This window comes from Danio rerio, chromosome 24, assembly GCF_052040795.2.
Source record: "Danio rerio strain M-AB ecotype USA chromosome 24, GRCz13ab, whole genome shotgun sequence".
Classification (NCBI taxonomy): Eukaryota; Metazoa; Chordata; class Actinopteri; order Cypriniformes; family Danionidae; genus Danio; species Danio rerio.
Genome location: NC_141044.1, coordinates 9,871,323 through 9,893,361, shown reverse-complemented (window position 1 = coordinate 9,893,361; position 22,039 = coordinate 9,871,323). Strand labels below are relative to the sequence as shown.

General features: G+C 35.6%; 2 protein-coding genes and 2 long non-coding RNA genes across 53 annotated transcripts in view; 2 read left to right on the top strand and 2 right to left on the bottom strand.

Moving 5' to 3' along the window:
• The first annotated feature begins 37 nt into the window (after nucleotides 1-37).
• LOC141380823 (uncharacterized) lies at nucleotides 38-3,628 on the top strand. The gene is made up of 3 exons (XR_015524780.1): nucleotides 38-120; nucleotides 275-431; nucleotides 1,898-3,628. It is a non-coding gene; the product is annotated as an uncharacterized LOC141380823 (long non-coding RNA).
• Nucleotides 3,629-6,380: 2,752 nt separating this feature from the next.
• On the bottom strand, nucleotides 6,381-12,235 carry si:dkey-96n2.3. Its single transcript, XM_087309278.1, has 2 exons — nucleotides 12,108-12,235; nucleotides 6,381-8,017 (listed from the first exon to the last, which is right to left on the bottom strand). Exon 2 carries the CDS (start codon nucleotides 7,992-7,994, stop codon nucleotides 7,050-7,052), a length of 945 nt encoding a protein of 314 aa, XP_087165404.1. The 5' UTR covers nucleotides 7,995-8,017; nucleotides 12,108-12,235; the 3' UTR covers nucleotides 6,381-7,049.
• Nucleotides 12,236-12,893: 658 nt separating this feature from the next.
• Nucleotides 12,894-16,285, top strand: LOC147831004 (uncharacterized). The gene is made up of 3 exons (XR_015524781.1): nucleotides 12,894-12,935; nucleotides 13,505-13,698; nucleotides 14,800-16,285. It is a non-coding gene; the product is annotated as an uncharacterized LOC147831004 (long non-coding RNA).
• Nucleotides 15,805-22,039, bottom strand: part of si:ch211-285f17.1 — a 288,027-nt gene continuing 281,792 nt past the window's right edge. For 21 of the 50 annotated variants that reach the window (XM_087309215.1, XM_087309218.1, XM_087309220.1 and 18 more), the window contains 3 exons: nucleotides 19,110-20,708; nucleotides 18,421-18,558; nucleotides 15,805-17,491 (listed from right to left, as the gene is read on the bottom strand). In XM_087309215.1, the coding sequence (XP_087165341.1) occupies nucleotides 16,997-17,491; nucleotides 18,421-18,558; nucleotides 19,110-20,708 (2,232 nt within the window). In that variant the 3' untranslated portion in view covers nucleotides 15,805-16,996. Of the gene's footprint in view, nucleotides 17,492-17,784; nucleotides 18,559-18,604; nucleotides 20,709-22,039 lie in introns of those variants that run through there. The other 29 variants (XM_087309237.1, XM_087309240.1, XM_087309239.1 and 26 more) reach the window with 5 other exon arrangements.

Sequence of the window (22,039 nt, the reverse complement as noted above, 5' to 3'; positions counted from 1 at the left end):
CACGCCTTCTTCTACGGGTCTTCAAAGAGACCAAAATGTTTCACTGAAGCCTTTTGAGCATGTGCAAGTCTGCAGCCAGACACTTTTGGAAGTAAACTACAACCCTGTTGTGCGTTTCAGGTTAATTGAAATGTATTTACTTTACAACAAAATGATAGTCAAACCTAATTGTGATTTTGAAGCTGTATTGTTCAAAACTTTATGTTTCTGAATTTAAACTGTTTGTGGTAGTGAGGATTGTGAGATTTCTCATCAAAACAATATTGCTTTACAGGAATCCAGCCTGGTGTTTAGGAGCTGTGGATAAGATTTCAGCACATTCACCGGATGGTCACATCCATTTATTGTAGTTGGCTTTCCCAGGTCAAATTCTATCAGAAACGTGTGCTCCAGACTCCTGTGAACTTAAATTGATGTGGCTAAGAACAGAGGTAAGAAAAAATATGTATACAGTGCTTGGCACATATAAGTACACCCCCCAAAAAATCTCTCATTTAAATTAATATTTTCTTTACAATGCTAATTAAAGTATAATTATATTTATGCATATACATAAGATTAGTCTGTGCTGAATCCTGATCTGGAGTTAATCTAACAAAATAACGTACGATAACGATCAAAAAATTGGTAGCCCAAATTTATACGTTAGTAAGAAATATGAAATAAAATAGTTTAAAAAAAAAAAAGCAGAAAATCAAGAGAAACAAAAATAACTAAAATTTTGTTGAACTTTTGGACATTGTAATTTATTTTTGCCATATTTTGCATACATTTTAAAGTTTTATCTTTCAATTTCTAAATATGTTTGGTGACTAAAATATTATTTTAATAAATCTGTTAATAATATAAAAAAATATAAATTTTGCTCAGTGTATCGTTCAGTGTATTACATTTGTTTGGTTTTGTCTGTATGTGTTTATTTACTCACAAAACTCATCATGTCCTTCATAAGAACTGTTCCATCTGGCACCATGGTAATAATGTGTTTTTAGACTCTAAAAATGCAGTTTTGCTTTATAAGTACTCAATGTTTCGTCAGGGGCCCTATTAATTAGAATTTTATCTCCAAATGTATTCTAACTCTCAAAATAGTTGTTGACTTGCATTTAATGAAACATCAAGGACCTCAGTTTCTTCAAACAACATCAAAATCTTCTTTAATGTTCTGCTGAAGAAAGTCACCTATATTCTGGGTAAAATCCACCACCTTTACAACACGGCCAGTGCATTTAAATGGGGTATATACACACGCACTTTTAATTTCAGCCAGCCAGCCCCAGGGCTTCCTGTTATTTGTTGTCTCATACAAAATCACAACGTTTAAGATCGGATTTCTTTAAAAAAAAAAGATCTTCACTGCTTGGCTGAGATACGATATAAAGTGGGTATTTCACCAAACAAACACTGCATTAAAATCTATTTTTCCGCACCAAGTCTTTAAAATATAGAAATTAATTTTACCCTAGTATTTTCAATGGAATTTCTGTGCAAGCCCGCTGAAAAAAAACTCATCTCTCTTCATGCTTTAACAACCAAAATGCTCAAGTCTATTTAACTGATTGTATGAATTATGTTACAACATTGATGCTGTAAAAGAACCCTTATAAAAAAAAATAAATGAAAATGTATATATATCATACTCAAAATCGAACAGTTATTTATTTTATTGTTGTATTTTGTTCTTCTTAAAAATACATACACTGTAATAAATCCTGGTTGCCTTAAACGTTTAAGTTGAATTAGATTAACTTTGTGAGTCCATTGAACTTATATTTTGTTAAACTGACTTAAAACAGCTTGTATAACTTATAAAATTAAGTTAGAACATGATTACCTTAGTTTAATAAGTTAAAAAACATATGCTGTAATGACTAATTGATCATATAATTTTTTACAGTGTAGAAGTCCTGAATGAAGGTGAATAAATTATGTGGTCAAGCTCACCTTTTGATATACATGTAAGTAACAAAGCCTTTAATATATGCTGCAGTCTAATCTTTGTTCGGCATTCATTCATTTTCTTTTCAGCTTAGTCCCTTTACTAATCTAGGGTCGCCACAGCGAAATGAACCACCAACTTATCCAATACGTTTTTTACGCTGCTGATGCCCTTTCAGCTGTTGGAATTTATAATCAATTCCATGCGTGTTCAATACAAACTCAGGAGGTGGAGATCAATTTAAAAAATATTAGTAATTTATCAAATACAAATGAATAATTCGGTTAGGGCCCTGTGTCGCACAAATGTGTCCTATTGGTTATACAATGCTATCCAAGAGAACACACCAGGCGCTCTGCGAGTGTTCTCTTAAGACTAAAGACCCAGTTTATATACACAGAAGAAGGAGAAGGTGGGTTGTCTCTGTCAGCTTTTCTGCACCATCTCTAGTTCCTCTTTTCTGCACAGAGGAACTGAACCAGTTAAATGCACATGCTTAGAGACCTCCATAGGCTCCAATATGTTTTCATAAATGGTTACACAGGAAATCAGAGGCGAGAGACGCATGTTTTTTTTTTTTGTTTGTTTCTGCTGCATATTTCTTGTCCAAGATAGCTCCTTCTGCAAAATGCTTCATTAGTATACAAAATACATCTCCTCAAAGGCCAGTTTCGGTTATTATATAATTTGACAGAGCATAATAAAATTGTAATATTAAAATATATAGAGTAAAGAACGACTGTAAGGTAAACGATTTAACATCTCTTTAGGCAAAACCTACACAACATACTAGAGAATCAAGGATAACTCTGAGAAAAGAAAAAAAAAAGAGTTATGTTTTCTACACAGCCCCAACCTATCCCTGGGAAACATCCACACACACTCATTCGCACACACTCAAACACTACGTACAATTTAGCCCCAATTCACCTATACCACATGTCTTGGACATTTCACACTGGATGAAAGATCATCATCTTCAGCTTAACCTCGCAAAAACGGCCATAACTTTTCAATCCAGATGGACTGGGCAACCATTACTGCATCCAAAATGGTGAAAAGCCTTGGAGTAACGATTGATGACCAACTAAACTTCTCTGACCACATTTCTAGAACTGCTCGATCGTGCAGATTCGCACTCTATAACATCAGAAAGATCCGACCCTTCTTATCTGAACATGCAACTCAGCTCCTTGTTCAAGCTCTTGTTCTCTCCAAACTGGACTACTGCAACTCTCTACTAGCCGGGCTCCCAGCTAACTCTATCAAGCCTCTTCAGCTGCTCCAGAACGCAGCTGCACGAGTGGTTTTCAATAAACCTAAAAGAGCACATGTCACTCCGCTACTCATCCGTTTGCACTGGCTGCCAGTTGCTGCTCGCATCAAATTCAAAGCTCTGATGTTTGCCTACAAAGCGACTTCTGGCTGCGCCCCTTCTTATCTGCTCTCACTTCTGCAGATTTATGTCCCCTCCAGAAACTTACGTTCTGTGAATGAACGTCGCTTCGTGGTTCCATCCCAAACAGGGAAGAAATCACTTTCGCTCACGCTCACGCTCAATCTGCCCAGTTGGTGGAATGAACTCCCTAACTGCATCAGAACAGCAGAGTCACTTGATGTTTTGATGTTTTGTCTCCTCTTTACTTCCTAATCTGCAATTGCCTCTCTGGATATACCACTAACTGTACTAAAAAAAAAAAAAAAAAAAAAAACTTTTTACTAATACTTTGCCTATAGCACTTATTTATTGTTGCTCTTATAGTTGTGTAAATTGCATCCTAGTCCTCATTTGTAAGTCGCTTTGGATAAAAGCGTCTGCTAAATGACTAAATGTAAATGTTTGGACTGTGGGGGAAACCTGGAAGAAACCCACGCAAACGCAGGGAGAACATGCAAACTCCACACAGAAACGCCAACTGACTCAGCCGAGGCTCGAACCAGCGACCTTCTTGCTGTGAGGCGACAGCACTACCTACTGCACCACTGCATCGCCGTGTTCGGCATTTTAGTGTACATAAAATTCCCTGTTACTGATTGCACTGAAATACAGTATCAGTGTATCTTCATATTTTTCAGATAAATGAGGAATATTTAGCACTGACACAGATATGTGTTAACCCTATTCATATAAGCATTAATATTTCAGAAGATTTTATTTTTATGTTTTGTATAATATGTCATTCATCCATTCATTTTCCTTTGGTTTAGTCCCCTTTATTAATCAGGGGTCACCACAGCGAAATGAACCGCCAACTTCATTCATTCATTTTCATTTCAGCTTAGTCCCTTTATTTATCAGGGGTCGCCATGAAATGCTTATCCATCATATGTTTTACTCAGTGGATGCCCTTCCAGCTGCAACCCAGTACTGCGAAACACCCATACACACTCATTCACACACATACACTATTGCCAATTTAGTTTATCCAGTTCATCTATATTGCATGTCTTTGTACAGTGGGGAAAACCGGAGCACTCTGAGGAAACCCATGACAACACGGGGAAAACATGCAAACTACATAAAGAAATGCCCACTGTCCCAGCCGGGACTCGAAACAGCGAACCTCTTGCTGTGAGGTGACAGTGCTAACCACTGAGCCTCCATGTCGCCCTGTATTTAATGTCATGGCTTTTTTATTTTTATTTACACAGGGTTATTATTAAAGCACATTTAGTGAAACAGACTACTGTCATTCTCTGTCTTCTGGCCAACCTCATTCAGTGTAAAAACTAACATTGTCAGTTAGCGTAAAACAAATATTTGTATAAAAACAAAACACTTTTTATGGAAACTACATATTTATTATTACTGTAGCTATTAAAATACATACAAGAATATATTAACATATTAAATATATATTCATGGTAAATTGACAAAACTAAGTGGTTTAAATATTGCAAAGTTGATTTAACAAAAAAGTATACACAGTCTTTATATTGTATTCCTTCCAATCCACCAATCTTCCAATCATTGAAATGCACAGAAAAGAACGACAGAAAAAAAAACAACTAAAGCTGTATTGCACTGTATTACACAAACAAGCACTGTAACACATACAAAACATTGATAAATCATAAATTAGTTACTGAATATATTAAAAATATTGACACAAAAAGGTAAATAGAGCTAATCCTGTCACACCTCTAAAGTTGAAGACAAAATTATTATTCTTCCTGTTAAATATTAATTATTTTTCATATATTTGCCAATTGAGGAAGAGCAAGAGTTTTTTTTTTTTTTTTTTTTTGCAACAAAAGAGTGAATCTTTTCTTTTTAAAGAATTTCGTATAATACTTTTCTTTTAGAGACAGTCTTTTAGTGCATACCTTTGCTCACATTACACCATGGAGAAGGCTACAAAACATTTCAAAGGCTGGAAAAGTAATTTGGAACGCAATTTGATTATATGAAAAATAAAGCAATTCTTTCAAGGTGTATGATTTTTTTTGGAGCTGCATATCTGCATATATATATATATATATATATATATATATATATGTATGTATGTATGTATGTATGTATGTATGTATGTATGTATGTATGTATGTATGTATGTATGTGTATATATATATATATATATATATATATATATATATATATATATATATATATATATAATATATACATTTATTTTTGTCTTTTAAAAAAATCACAGAAAGGAATAAATTAATACTTAAATAAGTATTGCAGAATATTAGTTATAATATTAACATTTTGTGCAAATTTAACTATTTATTGATTTATTATTCCATACTGGCTATTGAATAGTATTTAAAATACACTCTTAGAAATAAAGGTACACGAGCTGTCACTGGGGTGGTACCTTTTCAAAAGATACAAATTTGTACCTTAAAGGTCCTTATTAATACCTCAAGGGTACACATTAGAACCTAAAAAGTACAAAAGTGTTCCTCTTAAAAATTTTGGTACTAACATATACTTTTAAGGTATCAATATTACAATGTATTACCTTGAAGTACAAATGTGTACCTATTGAAAAGGTACCACCCCAGTGACAGTGATACCTTTATATCTGAGAGTGTACCATATTATTCACATGTCTTATAATGACAGGATAAAAACTATCACGATACCGCACTGATTTGCTCCTCAGGCTTCTGTAATGCCTGCCTGATGGCATGAGCATGTGCAGACTATGGCCAGACTGGGTTTGATCCCTTAAAAGTGGATGGCAACATCCACAGCCTGAGGTATCAAGACATTTGTGCTGCCCATTACATTACAAAGCACAGGAGAGGGCAAATTCTTCAGCAGGTCAGCGCTCCTCATTCTTCAGCCTCCACATCAAAGTTCCTGAAAGCAAAGGAGGTCAAGGTGCTCTAGGATTGGCCAGCCCAGTTACCAGACTTGAACATTATTGAGCATGTCTGGGGTGAGATGAAGGAGGAGCCACTGAAGATAAATCCAAAGCTTTCTTTGCCCTTAGATGAGTTTATTAATAAGCTATTTGAGTCATTGCAGAGATGTATGCATGCAGTCCTCCAAGCTCATGGGAGTCATACACATTATTAACTATTTTTCCACTGCACCATGACTTTATATTTTATACAGTACATTATTTCTGTTAAGTGACAAGACCTTTGTCTAAGCAAAGTCAGACCTTACTGACTTAATTAAATAATTAAAAATCATGGCAGGATCATATTTATTTTGGTAAAATAATTGTAATCTAGAGGCCTTTGGCTTTCATGTGAGCCACTTCTGATACCAAATAATCAACTAGAAATTAAGTTACTATTTGTTGTTTCTAAAACAGGTAGTGTGTGTGTGTGTATGTATATGTATGATGTTTAAAACTGTGTTGACAATGTCTCTACATTGAACAGCACTTTGGGAATTTTTGGAAAAAGAAGAATAATTTCACATGAGGGATAATAACCTTGTCATATGACACACTCTCATCTCTAAATATGAGTTTCACATTTGTTGTGAAAGGAATCAAAGTGTGTGCTATGTTTCTGAATGTAATGATGAACTCCATGAAGCTCTTCCAGTTTCACTTTAACTCACGTGTGATACTGAGTTCAGTTATGCCCGAGGGCTGCGTAAGAACAGCAGAGAAGATGTCAAGAGACCTTTCCAGTCTGATCATGTGGTGGATTGCTCATATTTGGGGCTTTTTCCACAGAGCTGCAGCAAGGTCTCTTGGTAATTTCTAGCCAGAAAGAAGTACATGACAGGATCCAACACACCACTGACGCACGTCAAAGCTGAGGTAATACGATTTCCCAGATACAGCATTCGTCTTTCTGATTCTGACCTTGACATGTCCTCATGCTGTTTGATAAAAAACAATCTGTGAATGTGATACGGCACAAAAGCAATCACAAAGTTGACCACCGTAAGTACAATCATTCTCATGGCCTTGCGCTGTGCAGGCGTCTGTTCTTGAAAAGTCATTTGTTTGACCCTCCAAAATATCAGAATATAAGAAACACTCAAAATAACCAAAGGAACGAGGAATGAAACAGCGATTGACACCAGTGCTCCAGTGGGATTGGAAGACGTCTCTATGTATAGCTTTTCACATACTGTCACGTTCTGCCATTCTCTAGTCACTTGGCTTCTGGAGAACAGGACGGGCATCATGGAAATGGTCACCATGACCCACAGGACCGCACAGACCACATTGGAATTCCTGGTCTTTCGCATGTTTTTAGCTTTGTGGGGTAAAACGCAAGCCAACAATCGATCCACGCTGATGCAGGCCATAAAGTACATGCTGCAGTAGAGGTTGACATAAAACAGGAAGCCCGCTACGCGACAAGCCACTTCGCCAAGAGGCCAATGACAGTCAGACAGGTGATAGATCACTCGCATGGGGAGCACTAATATGTAGGACATATCCGCTATTGCCAGGTGCTTCAAATACACTTTTGAAGGCGTTTTGGTGGTGTTGCGATGGCAGAACAACCATAGGGCCAGAGCATTGCTTGGGACTGAGAGGATGAAGACGAGCATGTAGAAGACTGCAAGCAGGATGTTCTCTGTGTGAGAGCTCAGGTAAATCCCCACTTCGGAGTGATTCGACATGGTCTGTCCTTCGAGACGTTGAGCTGTTGAGTCAAAATAAGTATCAGACAGATTTTAGCAATGTTAGTTTATTAAGAACTGAAGAAAGTTACTGTGTGTGTGTGAATTAGGGCTGCACAATATATTGTTTCAGCATCGATATAGGAATGTGTGCATCAGTCACATCGCATAGATCTGCAATGCTGAGTTGACTTTGCAGTGTAATTTTTACATTTACACATCTTTGATTCATTGCATGTGTCTATGCTTGTAATTCGTTTATTACATTTTATGCATGATTCACTGCTCTATTCAACCTAAATGAATACATTTGGTAACACTTTAAGGACCAATTCTCACTATTACTTAGTTGCTACTCTGTAAAACCCAAAAAGTTAAGGTAACTCAAAATGTTTGAGGAAACTGATTGCATTAAACCATTTGGGCCCTATCATACACTCGGCGCAGTGTGGCGCAAGACGCGGCACAGTAGTCTTTTGGTAGTTTCAGCTTGGCGCAAGAGTCGTTTTGAGGCGTTGCGCTACGCGGTTTAAATAGCAAATGCATTAGCGCTCATATGTGCACCCATAGGCGTTCTGGTCTAAAAAAGAAGGCGTTCTGAGGGGCACTGCTCATTGTTGCTATTTTGAGAAACTATAATAGATTTTTCATTAGACCAAAACTAACCCGCTCTAAACTCCGGCGCAGAGTTGCGCCTCGCTTACACACTGCTTAATACGCACAAGAGAGCAATAGGCAAATATCTTTACATATGAAAAAATTTACATATTAAGGATATATATAGGATATATTAAGAATAGATAAAGGATATAAATATAAAGTATTAAAATATTACAAAACATATTATTTTCTAGCCTACATAAATATAAAAAATCACTGCTTTTATGTCTTCTTCATCTCTGGAGGCTTTTTCAGTTCATTCATAACAATTTGCTTTTGTATAATGTTATTTTTATTAGCAGCATTATTTATTATATCCATATTTATATTTGTTTTATTAAAAACAAGCTTAGATTTGCCCACCTGTCAGGTTTTAGACCATATGGGGCACAGCATGTGTTTTAGGATATAACTCAGGTTTTTGAGCACATTTTGTTATTATTGTTCATTTATTTGTTTGCTGGAAATTAGAACTGAAGTTTTGAAACGTTTTGTAAGCGATTAACAAACAAAATTATTTATTTATAGACTAATTGATGTCTGTGCGTAAAGGTTTCCCTATCCAAGAGCGAATGTGAAAGTGATCCATTATCTCTCATTCTTACGCAGTAGATGCTCTGTTTAACAGTTTTCTGTAAAAAAAAAACTGTTAACTGTTTGCTAGTGAAGTGCTCATTTTTTCCATTTAGACTTACTTTGCGTCCTGTAAATAGCGAATGTGCTCTTGGCGCGACGCAGCTGGCTCTTAAAGGGAATGGGAGATGAGACTCTAATTGGTTTATTCTCAAAACACACTTATAACTCATTAAGAAAATAAACTCAACCCTTTTAGACCATGTGCCACGGCGCAAAGCAGATTTTCCCATCCTTAAATTAGCAAAAACGCAACTGAAAGCGCCCTGAAAGCGTTTGCGCCCTGCGTTTTGCGCTCTGCGCATGGACCGTCAAAATAGAGCCCTTTAAGTTCAAAAACTAATCTATATAAGTACTGTGAACTTACTCCATTTAACTTGAAGTAATGAGTAGGCCCACACGGAATTTGTGTGCGCAGAATTCCGCTGATTTTCCATAGAATTCCGCAGATTTCGGCAGATTTTTAGCCCATCTTTAATTCTGTTTATTTACTTGAATAAATGTGTGTAAATCTAAATGTATTAACTGATCTATCTATTATTATCTAAATTTTATTAACTTTATTAACTAATTACAGTACTATTATTGACTAATATGAAAATCTTCATTTGATTTATATACAGTACAGTTTGTACAGTTTTATATTTTTTTGTCTTTTAGTAGATATATTATATGAGAGACTTGCTTTGTTTACCAAATAAAGTGAATCTAGTTAGATTTGCAATTTAAACATTAAATCAAAGTTTAAAAGGTATTACTTTTTATTTCAATAAATAAGGTCTTTAGTTACGATTCTCCCAAAATAATTCCACAGAAATCTGCAGATTTTTACCAAAATTCTCTGCAGAAATGGCAAAAAAAACCATCCGCAGATTCCATCTGGCCCTGCTAATGAGGTATTTAATTTTCATATGAGTAGAATTCACTTTCAGTAAATGTTGAGTCAACTAACTACACACTAAGAAATGTTGAGTTATTTATTTAACCCAATGGTTGAGTTAGACGTATTTGCTGCTTTGTTGGGTTATTTTGAACCTTTATTAGGTTATTTATTATTAACTCAACCAGTTGGGTTAAATATTTGGTGCTTTGTTGGGTTATATATAACCTTTATTGGGTTATTTATATTATAACTCAACCAGTTGGGTTAAACTTTTCAATTTCAACAGTCAACTGATTTAACTGACACAAAACCGCTGTATTAATATTCGTGCAAAGTTTTGTTTTTGCGTTATAAAGTTTAAGCTTTAGAGCAATAATATATATATATATATATATATATATATATATATATATATATATATATATATATATATATATATATATATATATATATATATATATTTAACAAATTACCTCTCCCTGTTGTTTTTTTTATTTCTGTTTCACCAGCACTCTTAATTATTGATGATGCAAACGCCCACTTCATAGCCGGTCTATATTAAATGGATAAAGTGATTTCTCTACCTCACGTGTTCATCTCTACGTTTTTTTTTTTTTTTTTTTTAAATAAATGATACTCATATTTGGGATATTCAGCCATCATTCTCACCTTTAGGACACAGCTTAGACAATTATTTATTTACACAGCCATAATTATAAAATAAATAGTAGTAATAGTAATACCAGAATGGAAAAAAAATAACATTTAATCAAAATAACCCAATGCATTGGGATAAATTATATAACCCAATGCATTGGGTTAAAATAACCTTTAGTTGGGAAGGTACTATAGTAACCTATAGTTGGGTTATATGTTGGGGTATTTTTAATCAAACTATTTTAACAGAGTACACTTAAAATGTATTTCATTTCAACTTTAACATTTCAACATAACATTTAATTTGATAAAGTTGACTGTTGGGTTATGCAGTGGTTATTGAGCTATTGCCTGCTGCTTAGTATACTTCTAAAGCACATATTCTGTATGACCTTATTCTACATCCCTAATCCTATATCCAATTCCTAAACTACCTTAATTACTATTAATAAGGCGCGAATTAGGGGTTTATTGAAGCAAAAGTCATAATGGTTTGCTAAAAGTTGAACTTTAAAATAATGTGACCAAAAATAATTTCTAAATATCGCTATTGAATCATTTGCTTGACTTGTATAGATACTGTATACCGCAATATATATTGCAGAAATACAAAATATCGCGATGTCACAGTTTTCCAGTATCGTGCAGCCCTAGTGTGGATGTTTTTGAAAACCTCTCTAAGTACTTCTATAGCATATTGATCATTGAGACTCTCATGAATCTACTGAGAGATGCAAAATCCAGGTTCACGAAAAAAAAAGAAAGTTCGGTTTTACCCGAAGATGTAAAAAGTGAGGTGAATTTTATTTACAATGCACCATACAATACATTTTACTCAATGGCCAAAATAGTGCAGTTTCTTCCAAATAAATCTATCTTGTCTTATCTAATAATCTCTTTTATTAGTATGTAAAACAATATACAACGATTAACTTGACTTGAGAGAGTAAAACCATTGCCTTAAAATTATTCAGTAAATAAACAATGTGTCTAATTCAACAAATTAAGTGATCTTATCACGTTTTACAGAGTGTTACAAGATTATAAATGCAAATATATTTTTATATTATGAACTTTTAAGGAATTATTCAATATAAATTATATGATTAAATATCACGCATACTAAATAAATTGGAAATCTTGTAGCATATTCAAAGGCTAAATTAGAAAATCTGTGCTAAATAAAATAATCAGTATCATTAACATTATTAAAGAAAGAAAGAAAATATTAACATCATAAACAGCATTTATATTATTTAAAAATATAAATGGGTACTTACAGGTTTATAGACTGAAGCATCCGGTGCACTGACTTAAAGATAAATAAATGACTTCTTTTGGCTGTAGACCAACTCAGCTGAGTGTTGAGTAGTATGAATGCTCATATCAGTTTCTGTTTTAGTCATATGCTTCCTCTTTACGTAGTAGGAGGTATTTACAGAAATTACATGGTCAAATCCTATAACAGAACCAGTGTTTTTACAACATCCCTATTAACGCATATCACCCCCTGCTGGCGTTTTTGCGTGTTGCAGCATGACTACAACTTCATAAGAGAAACCTGGGATAGTTCAAATTTGCAGGGATTGAATACATTATCCATGATGAATCAGTGTGCAAGTGCACGATTGGACATTGTTTAATGTGCTTACCTTAACTCATTCACAACGGTTAACTCATTATAGGCAACGTCGGTTCCCAGCCGGCACGACCGACCTTAAACCTTGAAATAAGGTTGAAATAAGGACAAATGTGTTTTGAACGTTGAAATAAGGTTGGTACAACGTTGAATGTTGAAAGGTTGAAAAACAGCCCGCATATGGCCAGGCTTCATCGTTGAAATGCGGTTGAAAAAATGTCAGTTGTGAACATGAAATGACAGTAGGGTGATTTACTGTAAATATTTTTCTTCAATATTTGTATACTGTACAAATATGAATGAAAATATGAGTAAAATCTCACCTGTATAAGTTAGTGAGGTCTCTGTGAATGTACTACACCTTTTAATATTATGAAATTACTGTAGGGTGATTTACTGTAAATATTCTTCTTCAATATGTGTGTTCTGTACAAATCTGAATAAAAATATGGGTAAAATCTCACCTGTAGTAAGCCAGTCTGTCCTATGTGAATGCACAACATCCTTTAAAATAAAAATTACAGTAGGGTGATTTACTGTAAATATTATTATTAAATATTTGTGTACTATATTAAATTATGAATGAAAATATGAGTAAAAGCTCACCTGTAGTAAGTTAGTGAGGTCTCTGTGAATGTACTACACCCTTTAATACCATGAGATTATAGTAGGGTTGTTTTACTGTAAATATTTTTCTTCAATATTTGTATACTGTAAAAATATGAATGAAAATAAGAGTAGGATCTCACCTGTGGTAAGTCAGTGTGGCTTATACGAACATACTACACCCTTTAAAATCATAAAAATACGGTAGAGTGATTTTCTGTAAATATTCCTCTTCAATATTTGTGTACTATAAAATGATGAATGAAAATATGAGTAAAATCTCACCTGTAGTAAGTTAGTGAGGTTCTGTAAATGTACTACACCTTTTAATATTATGAAATTACAGTAGGGTGATTTACTGCAAATATTCTTCTTTAATATTTGTATAATGTACAAATAGGATTGAAAATATGAGTAAAATCTCACCTGTAGTAAGTCAGTGTAGCCTACGTGAATGTACTACATCCTTTAAAATGATAAAATTACAGTAGGGTAAATTACTGTAAATATTTTTCAAAAATATTTGTGTTCTGTAAAAGAAATTATAGGTAAATTCTTACCTGTAATAAGTCAGTCTGCCCTATGTGAATGCACTACACCCTTTAAAATCATAAAAATACAGTAGGGTGATTTTCTGTAAATATTCCGCTTCAATATTTGTGTACTATAAAATTCTGAATGAAAACATGAGTAAAATCTCACCTGTAGTAAGTTAGTGAGGTTCTGTGAATGTACTACACCTTTTAATATAATGAAATTACAGTAGGGTGATTTACTGTAAATATTCTTCTTTAATATTTATATAATGTACAAATATGAATGAAAATATGAGTAAAATCTCACCTGTGGTACTACATCCTTTAAAATCATAAAATTACAGTAGGGTAAATTACTGTAAATATTTTTCAAAAATATTTGTGTACTGTAAAAGAAAATATAGGTAAATTCTTACCTGTAGTAAGTCAGTCTGCCCTCTGTGAATTTACTACAGCTTTTAAATTCATAAAGTTACAGTAGGGTGATTTACTGTAAATATTTTTCTTCAATATTTGTGTAATGTACAAATCTGAATAAAAATATGAGTAAAATCTCACCTGTAGTAAGTTAGTGAGGTCTCTGTGAATGTACTACACCTTTTAATATCATGAAATTACAGTAGGGTGATTTACTGTAAATATTATTCTTAAATATTTGTGTACTATAAAATGATGAATGAAAATATGAGTAAAATATCACCTGTAGTAAGTTAGTGAGGTTCTGTAAAATGTACTACACCTTTTAATATCATGAAATTACAGTAGGGTGATTTACTGTAAATATTCTTCTTCAATATTTGTATAATGTACAAATATGAATGAAAATATGAGTAAAATCTTACCTGTAGTAAGTCAGTGTAGCCTATGTGAATGTACTACACTCTTTAAAATCATAAAATTATAGTAGGGTGATTTACTGTAAATATTTTTCTTCAATATTTGTGTAATGTACAAATCTGAATAAAAATATGAGTAAAATCTCACCTGTAGTAAGTTAGTGAGGTCTCTGTGAATGTACTACACCTTTTAATATCATGAAATTACAGTAGGGTGATTTACTGTAAATATTATTCTTAAATATTTGTGTACTATAAAATGATGAATGAAAATATGAGTAAAATATCACCTGTAGTAAGTTAGTGAGGTTCTGTAAAATGTACTACACCTTTTAATATCATGAAATTACAGTAGGGTGATTTACTGTAAATATTCTTCTTCAATATTTGTATAATGTACAAATATGAATGAAAATATGAGTAAAATCTTACCTGTAGTAAGTCAGTGTAGCCTATGTGAATGTACTACACTCTTTAAAATCATAAAATTATAGTAGGGTGATTTACTGTAAATATTTTTCTTCAATATTTGTGTACTCTACCGAGCTAAGCGAAAGATGTGTTTGAGCTGCACCTTCAACAAAAATTCAACTATTTACTTACTTCACATTTCACTTTTGGCCTGAAGAGCCTTATTTGTGTGAAAATTGAAGTTTATTATTACTAAAAAAGTAAGCCCAGCCCAGAAAGTAACGCAACATTAATGTAACATTACTTTTGCATGATTTGCTAAGGAAATTTGAATGTTATGGCAATTAAACAATAGACTGTAAACTTTCCCAAATTGAAATCTAAATATAATGCTTATAGAAAACTGTAGAGTATTTGACATTGATTATGTATAACCTTCCTGTCATGTTCAGGTCAAATCTGACCGATTTACAGAGGCCATTGGTGCAACTCATGAGGATCTGGTTCCCGCCATTTAGGGAATTCAAGAGGGAATCCCCCCAAAAAATGCTGGGGAAGAAAACATTAAAAGAACAGTCTATATAGTCGGTGTAGTCAGTCTTTGAACAGCTCCCAGCTGTGGGTATGTGTAATCAACATAAAACCGGAACAGGTGTGTGTGGTGCCTGAAGGGAGTTGTAGTTAATATGCTGGTATAATTGTAGTACAAGGGATAATGCATGCTTTCCAGTGATCTGCACAGCCTAGATCGCTGGTGATCTTGACAATAATACTGTATATGAATAAAATCTATGAATTAACACAATGAGTGCGACATTCTACAGTGTTTTGAATAAATCAAAAAACGTAACTGCGTGGGTTCGTGTTTAAATGTTTGACTGGTACAGCCTGTGTAAAAAGTATACAAGAAAATATAACAGTGAAAAAAAAGAAGACAAAAAAACACAAGTCAGCTGGAACTATCTGCCAAAACGTTTAATAGAAGCACTTGCAGTGGAGAAACCATAGGCAAGAGGCCATGTGAACAACAAGCATGCAGAACTTTATTGTTTTAAGACCTACCGTCTTTTGCACAGATTGTGTTTGCAATTAAAGCTATACAAAACCAAAGGAAACATTTTTTTATTTATTTACAAAACGGTCTGTGCAAGCATGATTTTCTTCTAGTACATTCTGACTCTCTCTACAGTCTTATATAGGCATGCATAGAAATAAACTTTGGTACAATATGTTAACAAAACTAAAGACACTCTCTGAAATAGAGAAGTTACAGTATGTACATATGAAGTAGAGAGCAATTTTGTCAATCACTACAATGTTTTAGTTTACATTTAGACATCAATACTCATTAATTTAAGAGCAACATACTGTATGAGCGAATCAAGGATTTTCAATATAGATAGGTTAAGCCTGGTTTAACCTATCCTAAATATACATATTATCTAACACAGTATATATAGTCAGTTGTAAGGATGTAATTACAAACTTTGGCAAATAGGCACAACTACAGAAAATACAGACAAATGTTCACTGCAAAACTGTTGTCGGTTTATAATTCTAAATCTTAAAGACGTTGGCAGTGCATAAAAGAAAGAAAGAAAACAGATATGATGTTTGTCATTTTCTGATAACAAGTTAGTATACGTACAGTACTTTTACTCTGGTTATCGCTACAACCAATGTTTTAAAAAAATGCTAAATAAAAATAATCTATAATCATTAGAAGACCCAAAACATTGTTTACATTTCACTATTTTCAATCGAATACTTTTAGTCTTTCTTTATCTTGTATGAAAAATAAATATTCTTTTCAAATGAAGTGCTCTGTAAAATCCTTGATCAAGAGCCTGCTCTCTGCAGTTAAACTAGATACTCTTTTACTTTTCAAAATAAATCAGTCTATCTTTATATATGTTGGTACTTTGCAGAGGTTCAAGTTTACAACTCTAAATAATGGATGATGGCCATTCAGTTGAAGAGAAAATAATAACATGCAATAGCCATGCCAAAACAAAGTTCACTCTGATACAACATCATCTGATTGAACAAATAAAATCAACAACTTAAAAGTAAATTTAAGCAAATCAGGAGTGACCACCTCATTGAGAGATAAACAAATGGTTGCAAAGCAGCGAAGCAGTCTACGCAGCATCCTTAGCGACAGTTACCGTTGGTATAGCTGATTTACCGGCACTTCCGTTGTGCGGCCGACTGTAGCTGTTGAAGCTGGGTGTGTGAATGGTACGGATACTCTTCGCACTCTGACTCAACATAGTCGGGGACAAGGGGGAGTGGGAACAGGAGGAGGAAGAAGAAGTGGAAGGTCGACCATTTTGTGTCTGTGTGGGAATAGAGAGGCCTTTAGTGCTGTGAGTGGGAGGGGCATATTTTAAAGAACCGTTAGAAATAGAGGGGATGTGGGAGGAGGGGATGGAACTGGATCGAGGAGGAGGGATAGAGGATTTGCTGGTGGGAAGGGAAGAAGATAAAGGAGAAGAAGAATTAACATTATTAGTAGAATCAGACTGGGACAAGCTTTTTCCCGTACTAGTGGAAAAAGCGGGAATTTTAGAAGCAGGCACGGTAGGAGAAGTGGATTTGGGATCTCCTCCAGATCTCTTAGCACTTCCATTAGCCTGCAAACAAAGATGCCAAAACACACTGATTGTCAACAAAAGGATCTCAAAGTACCCAAAACATCTAAGCATGTTTAAAATTATCCTACTGGAATCTACAGTTAATCATGAAAGATTATCAAAGACATGGAAACTACATACATATACATGACAGTACTAAAGGCACACACACAAAACTATCTGTCTTCAGAGTCAGAATACAGAACTTTAAACAGAAGATGGAAAGAAGTGGGAAAGTGAGGGAAGGATTATGAGTTTTAGAGTGAGTAATGTTCAATGTAAGTGCAACCAACCAGTACTCAAGACCAAAGGAAGCTCCAGGAGGAATAGAGGAGGTACAATTTTGGGAGACGTCCACAGGATTATGGGGACTTAGTGGATTTGCGGACCCTGGAGAGTGGGGCCAGGGTTTAAGGATTCCTCCGAGAGGTAAACAGGGAAAGGGTCCAAATATAGGTCAAGTAGAAAAGCATCCTGACTTGCAAGGGAAGTTGAAGTGTCACAGGCATTGGATGTGTGGGGGTTAGATGTCAGTAGTTTTTAGTTAAACAGACCCTAGTCTAAACATTCAACCGTGTTAGGTAAGCTGTGGTGTTTACATATCTTTCTTTCACTCTTGTAAAATTAGTTTGTCTTCCACAGCACCAAAGCCACAAGCAAAGCAAACATGCAGAAGCATTTGATGGTATTATAAAATAACAGTCAGTTGCCTTCGGTCACAGCCATTCAAAAAAAGTAGCAGGAAAAAACATCAACAGTTCAAAGACGGCATTCGACATTGGGCCTTTCGGCAAATAACAGTTCGTTCGGTCTCATCTGGTTCTTTGTTATATATTTTTTTCTTTTCAATACATGCCCTGCACGATCTAGCTTTCCTCAGTTCATAGCTAGGTGTGTGTGTCTTTCTGACTGGACTATGATATGACTACCTGGCGGAACTGCCTCTGAGAGTCCTGTAGTTTTTGCGGTTTTGTTGCCCTCTCTTTTTCTGAGGTGCTTGATGGCTGCCGCGCCTTGACAGAAACTGGCACTGGCATCCGACTAGTAGGTGAGACCACGTTGGCGTTCTGCAAAAAGGATTTAAACCAAACAGAAGAGAAAAGGAATAAAAAGAAAGAAACAAAAAAGAGCCACATTTGAGGTGGTTTGTAAACTAAATCACAGCAAGACCAAGCTTGCACAACACATCTGTGGTATCACCATGACACTGTAGTAGAGTATGTATACCAGAAAGAGGAGTAAGGAAGCATGCAAACCCAGAATACTAACAAAGTCATTTGAGGACCGCCTTAGAACCCACATAAAAGAACCAGAAACAATGTGTGACTACGGTTCTAAGACTGGGAAAGAGGTTGGCTACCTTAACCCAAGATTAGAGCACCATCAGTGAACACACAAATGTCTATCCATAAAACACCACTCAGGAAATAAACACACCATATTTGTAAAAAAATATGTGAAGGTGTTAAAAAAGTTCAGATCCCAGAGTTGGTAGCCTCCACCACAGGAGAGACTACGGATCTGTAGAAGTTCCTGGACAGTGTGGAATTGTTGTGAGCTATACAGAAGAGGAATAGACCCATAGTCTTTGCTAAGGTAGTAGGAGCTAAAGAGAGACCTGGTGGGTAGCGACTGGTGTTACTGAGACCCCTGTAGTTGGTATGTTGGTAGGCCGAGGAAGGAGCTGTGGTTTGGTCTTCTTTCGGAGACTAGGACCCTTACTGGCAGCAGACAACCTAGGAACCAAGGTTTTGGAAGAAAGTCCCTTCTCTGAGTGGCCTGAATTCTCCACTACTTTGTTTTCTTGAGTTTCAGAATTCGTTAGGCTTTCAGTGTCTTCCGAAGACGTTGGTCCCATTTCGCAAATTGTATTCTCTAGCTGCTTTATTGTTTGCTCTAGACTGTCAAGTGTTTTGTAGGTGCTCTTACGAATCTCATCAGTTCGTCCATTAGATTCCTGTGTATTTGATTTTGAGGATTCTGTTTTGGAGCTAGCAATTTCATACCTCTTGGTCTCTTTATGTTGCTTGACAGTGCCATCGGACTCTTCCTCATCCTCATAGACGACAACTTGCAAAGTCTTTTTGCCTGTTTTACTTCCAGCCCGAATAGCTTGTGTTAATGCTGCTAGCTGTTTCTTGGGAAATTTCAACTTAAACTTTTTCTTCCCATCTTGCTTTGCATCACCAGCAACCAGTAAGGATGATGAAGAGTTCTTGACTTCACCATCTGTGACATCTGCAAGAGTTCTTTTTACAGACTGTCTTTCAACTCCATTCTGTTTGACCTTCTCTCCTCTCGTCCATTCTTCTTCCTCAGTTTCCTCACTCTCCTCATCTATTCTTTCTTCTGCAAGCATCCGATCTAGCTCCTCCTCACATTCGAAAACGGTAGAGAGGCGCTTGTAAGCTGAACGGATGTCCATTGGCTCATCAAAGATTATGATAACTGGCTTTTTACTAGTGTTATCAGCTCCAGGAGGGCCATTGGTATTAGCATCACCTCCTGATGCCATGCCACTGTAAGAAGCACTTGGTTGTTTGTTGCCAAAAGTCACTGTCTGTACACTTCCTTTCTTGGCGTTGACAAGCTGATGGTACTCTCCAGTGGAGAGGGCTTGAACCTTGGTGTTGGTTATCATAAAGGCAAAGTTATCAGGTGGTGGAGGAGGTGGCTCTTCTCCTGACAAATCGGGACTGAGAAAAGCCTCATTATTTTCCTCCATTTGCTCAAATTTCCTTTCCTTCACCTTGGATGAACCAAATGGAAGCTTTTGATTTGTCAAAGCTGTCTCGACAGGGATCACTTTAGAAAGGATGGGTTCAGAGTCTCCAAAAGAGACTGGTGAGCAAACAGCTGTTGGAGACTCTACCCTCTCCTCTATGCTAACCTGCACTTGAGCAGCCTTGACCACATGAACCTTCCCTTGTGTTGGGCTACCAGGAACTTCTTCCCATGAAGAGGCTGGATGTAACTTTAGTGAGGCTGAACGAGACAGCTGATTTTGTTGCTGGGTGCCAGAAAAGTTGGCTAGGCCAATGTTTTTGAGGGCATCTGATTTGTTATTGGAAACCTGCTGCTGGCTTTGGGATTGGTCAGAAGCATTGATTTGTGACACCTGTGATGGGAAAGACTGCGATGCATCTCTACGCTCAGTTGATTCCTCTGACGGTGGTGGAGTTCCCTTGGAGATCTGAGCTGTGACATAGTAGATGACCTTAAAAGGTCAAAAGTCAGAGAAAAAAAAATCCATTAGTTACAGTTTCGTACGAAAAATGTAAATTTCTTAGACATCCTATCTGATAATAATCTTATATTCTACAACTGGATTGTGCCTTTTTGGTCATTACAAAGCTTAATGGCCCGTTTCCAATGAGTAGTACAGTACGGTACAGGTAACCTTTATCAGGCTTGCATTTCCATTGCTAAAAGGGTACCAATGGTACTCTTTTGGTGGGCATGGTGTACGACTCAAGAAAATGTCAAGTAAAGCTGTACGAGTTGCTCGCATGTCATTTGAGAAGCACCTCTCACAAAACAGACGCTTTATACACATAAATACTTGTGTATATATGTTCATGACTAGCCTTTCTATGAACATGATTTGATTATAACTGCAGATCAATGAATTACGTCTGCGATTACATTAAATAAATAAATGCAACATATTTGAACACATACAGCCCATTACAGTCTCTGATATGTTACCACTTACAGAAAAACTACACACAGCATACATTTAGTCCTTATGTGGGTTCAAAAACAACACAAAATATAGCCCAATCAGTGCAAACCTCTCATCTGTATCGTTAATCTTCACCAGCACACTTAACCTCTGTTAGAGAATAATTCCGAGTTCATAATAGTCCAAAAGGTGATGATAATAGTTAATCATGGCAGGTTGCTCATGTTTTAAGTCGCTCCTTTGTTTTTTTCAACTTCTCCTTTGTTTTTTTCATATGTCAGTCATGTGTTTGTTTGTTTCTAACAGAATCAGATGTCAGAAGAACTTTAATAATCGCAAACGTTATTATCATTAGCTCAAGAAGTTTGTCATTTCAAATATAGAAGCGCGGCGAGCTCAAGCAAGAAAGTGAAACCGCTTACGCTTTAGACAGCCCTGTAAAAAACCATGGGGGACAGGGCAGATTCTGCTCTTCTTCTTGGCTTTGTGGTTGTTCGTTAAGCCGATGACAAGGTTTGTTTAAGCTTGGGTCGACCATGACTCGTTATTATTTGTATATATTATTACGGTGTAATTTCTCGGCTGTGTATTTAAAACATTGGGGTTCAGGAGCGAGTGACGTATCTCTGTAAACCAATAGTGTTTAGCTGCATGTCTAGCTCCGCCTTTTGGTACCCTTTGCAAAGGGTGCCCAAAAAGTGGTACAGTACAGTTTGCTTTTAGGTACCTTTTGACAGTGGAAACGGCCATAAAAGCGCATCGTACCTTACCACTCAGTGAAAACAGACCATAATAGAAAATTATTGCTGGTACACAGTTCTCAGAATAACATATTAGGGGATCTAATAACTGATTATTATTCA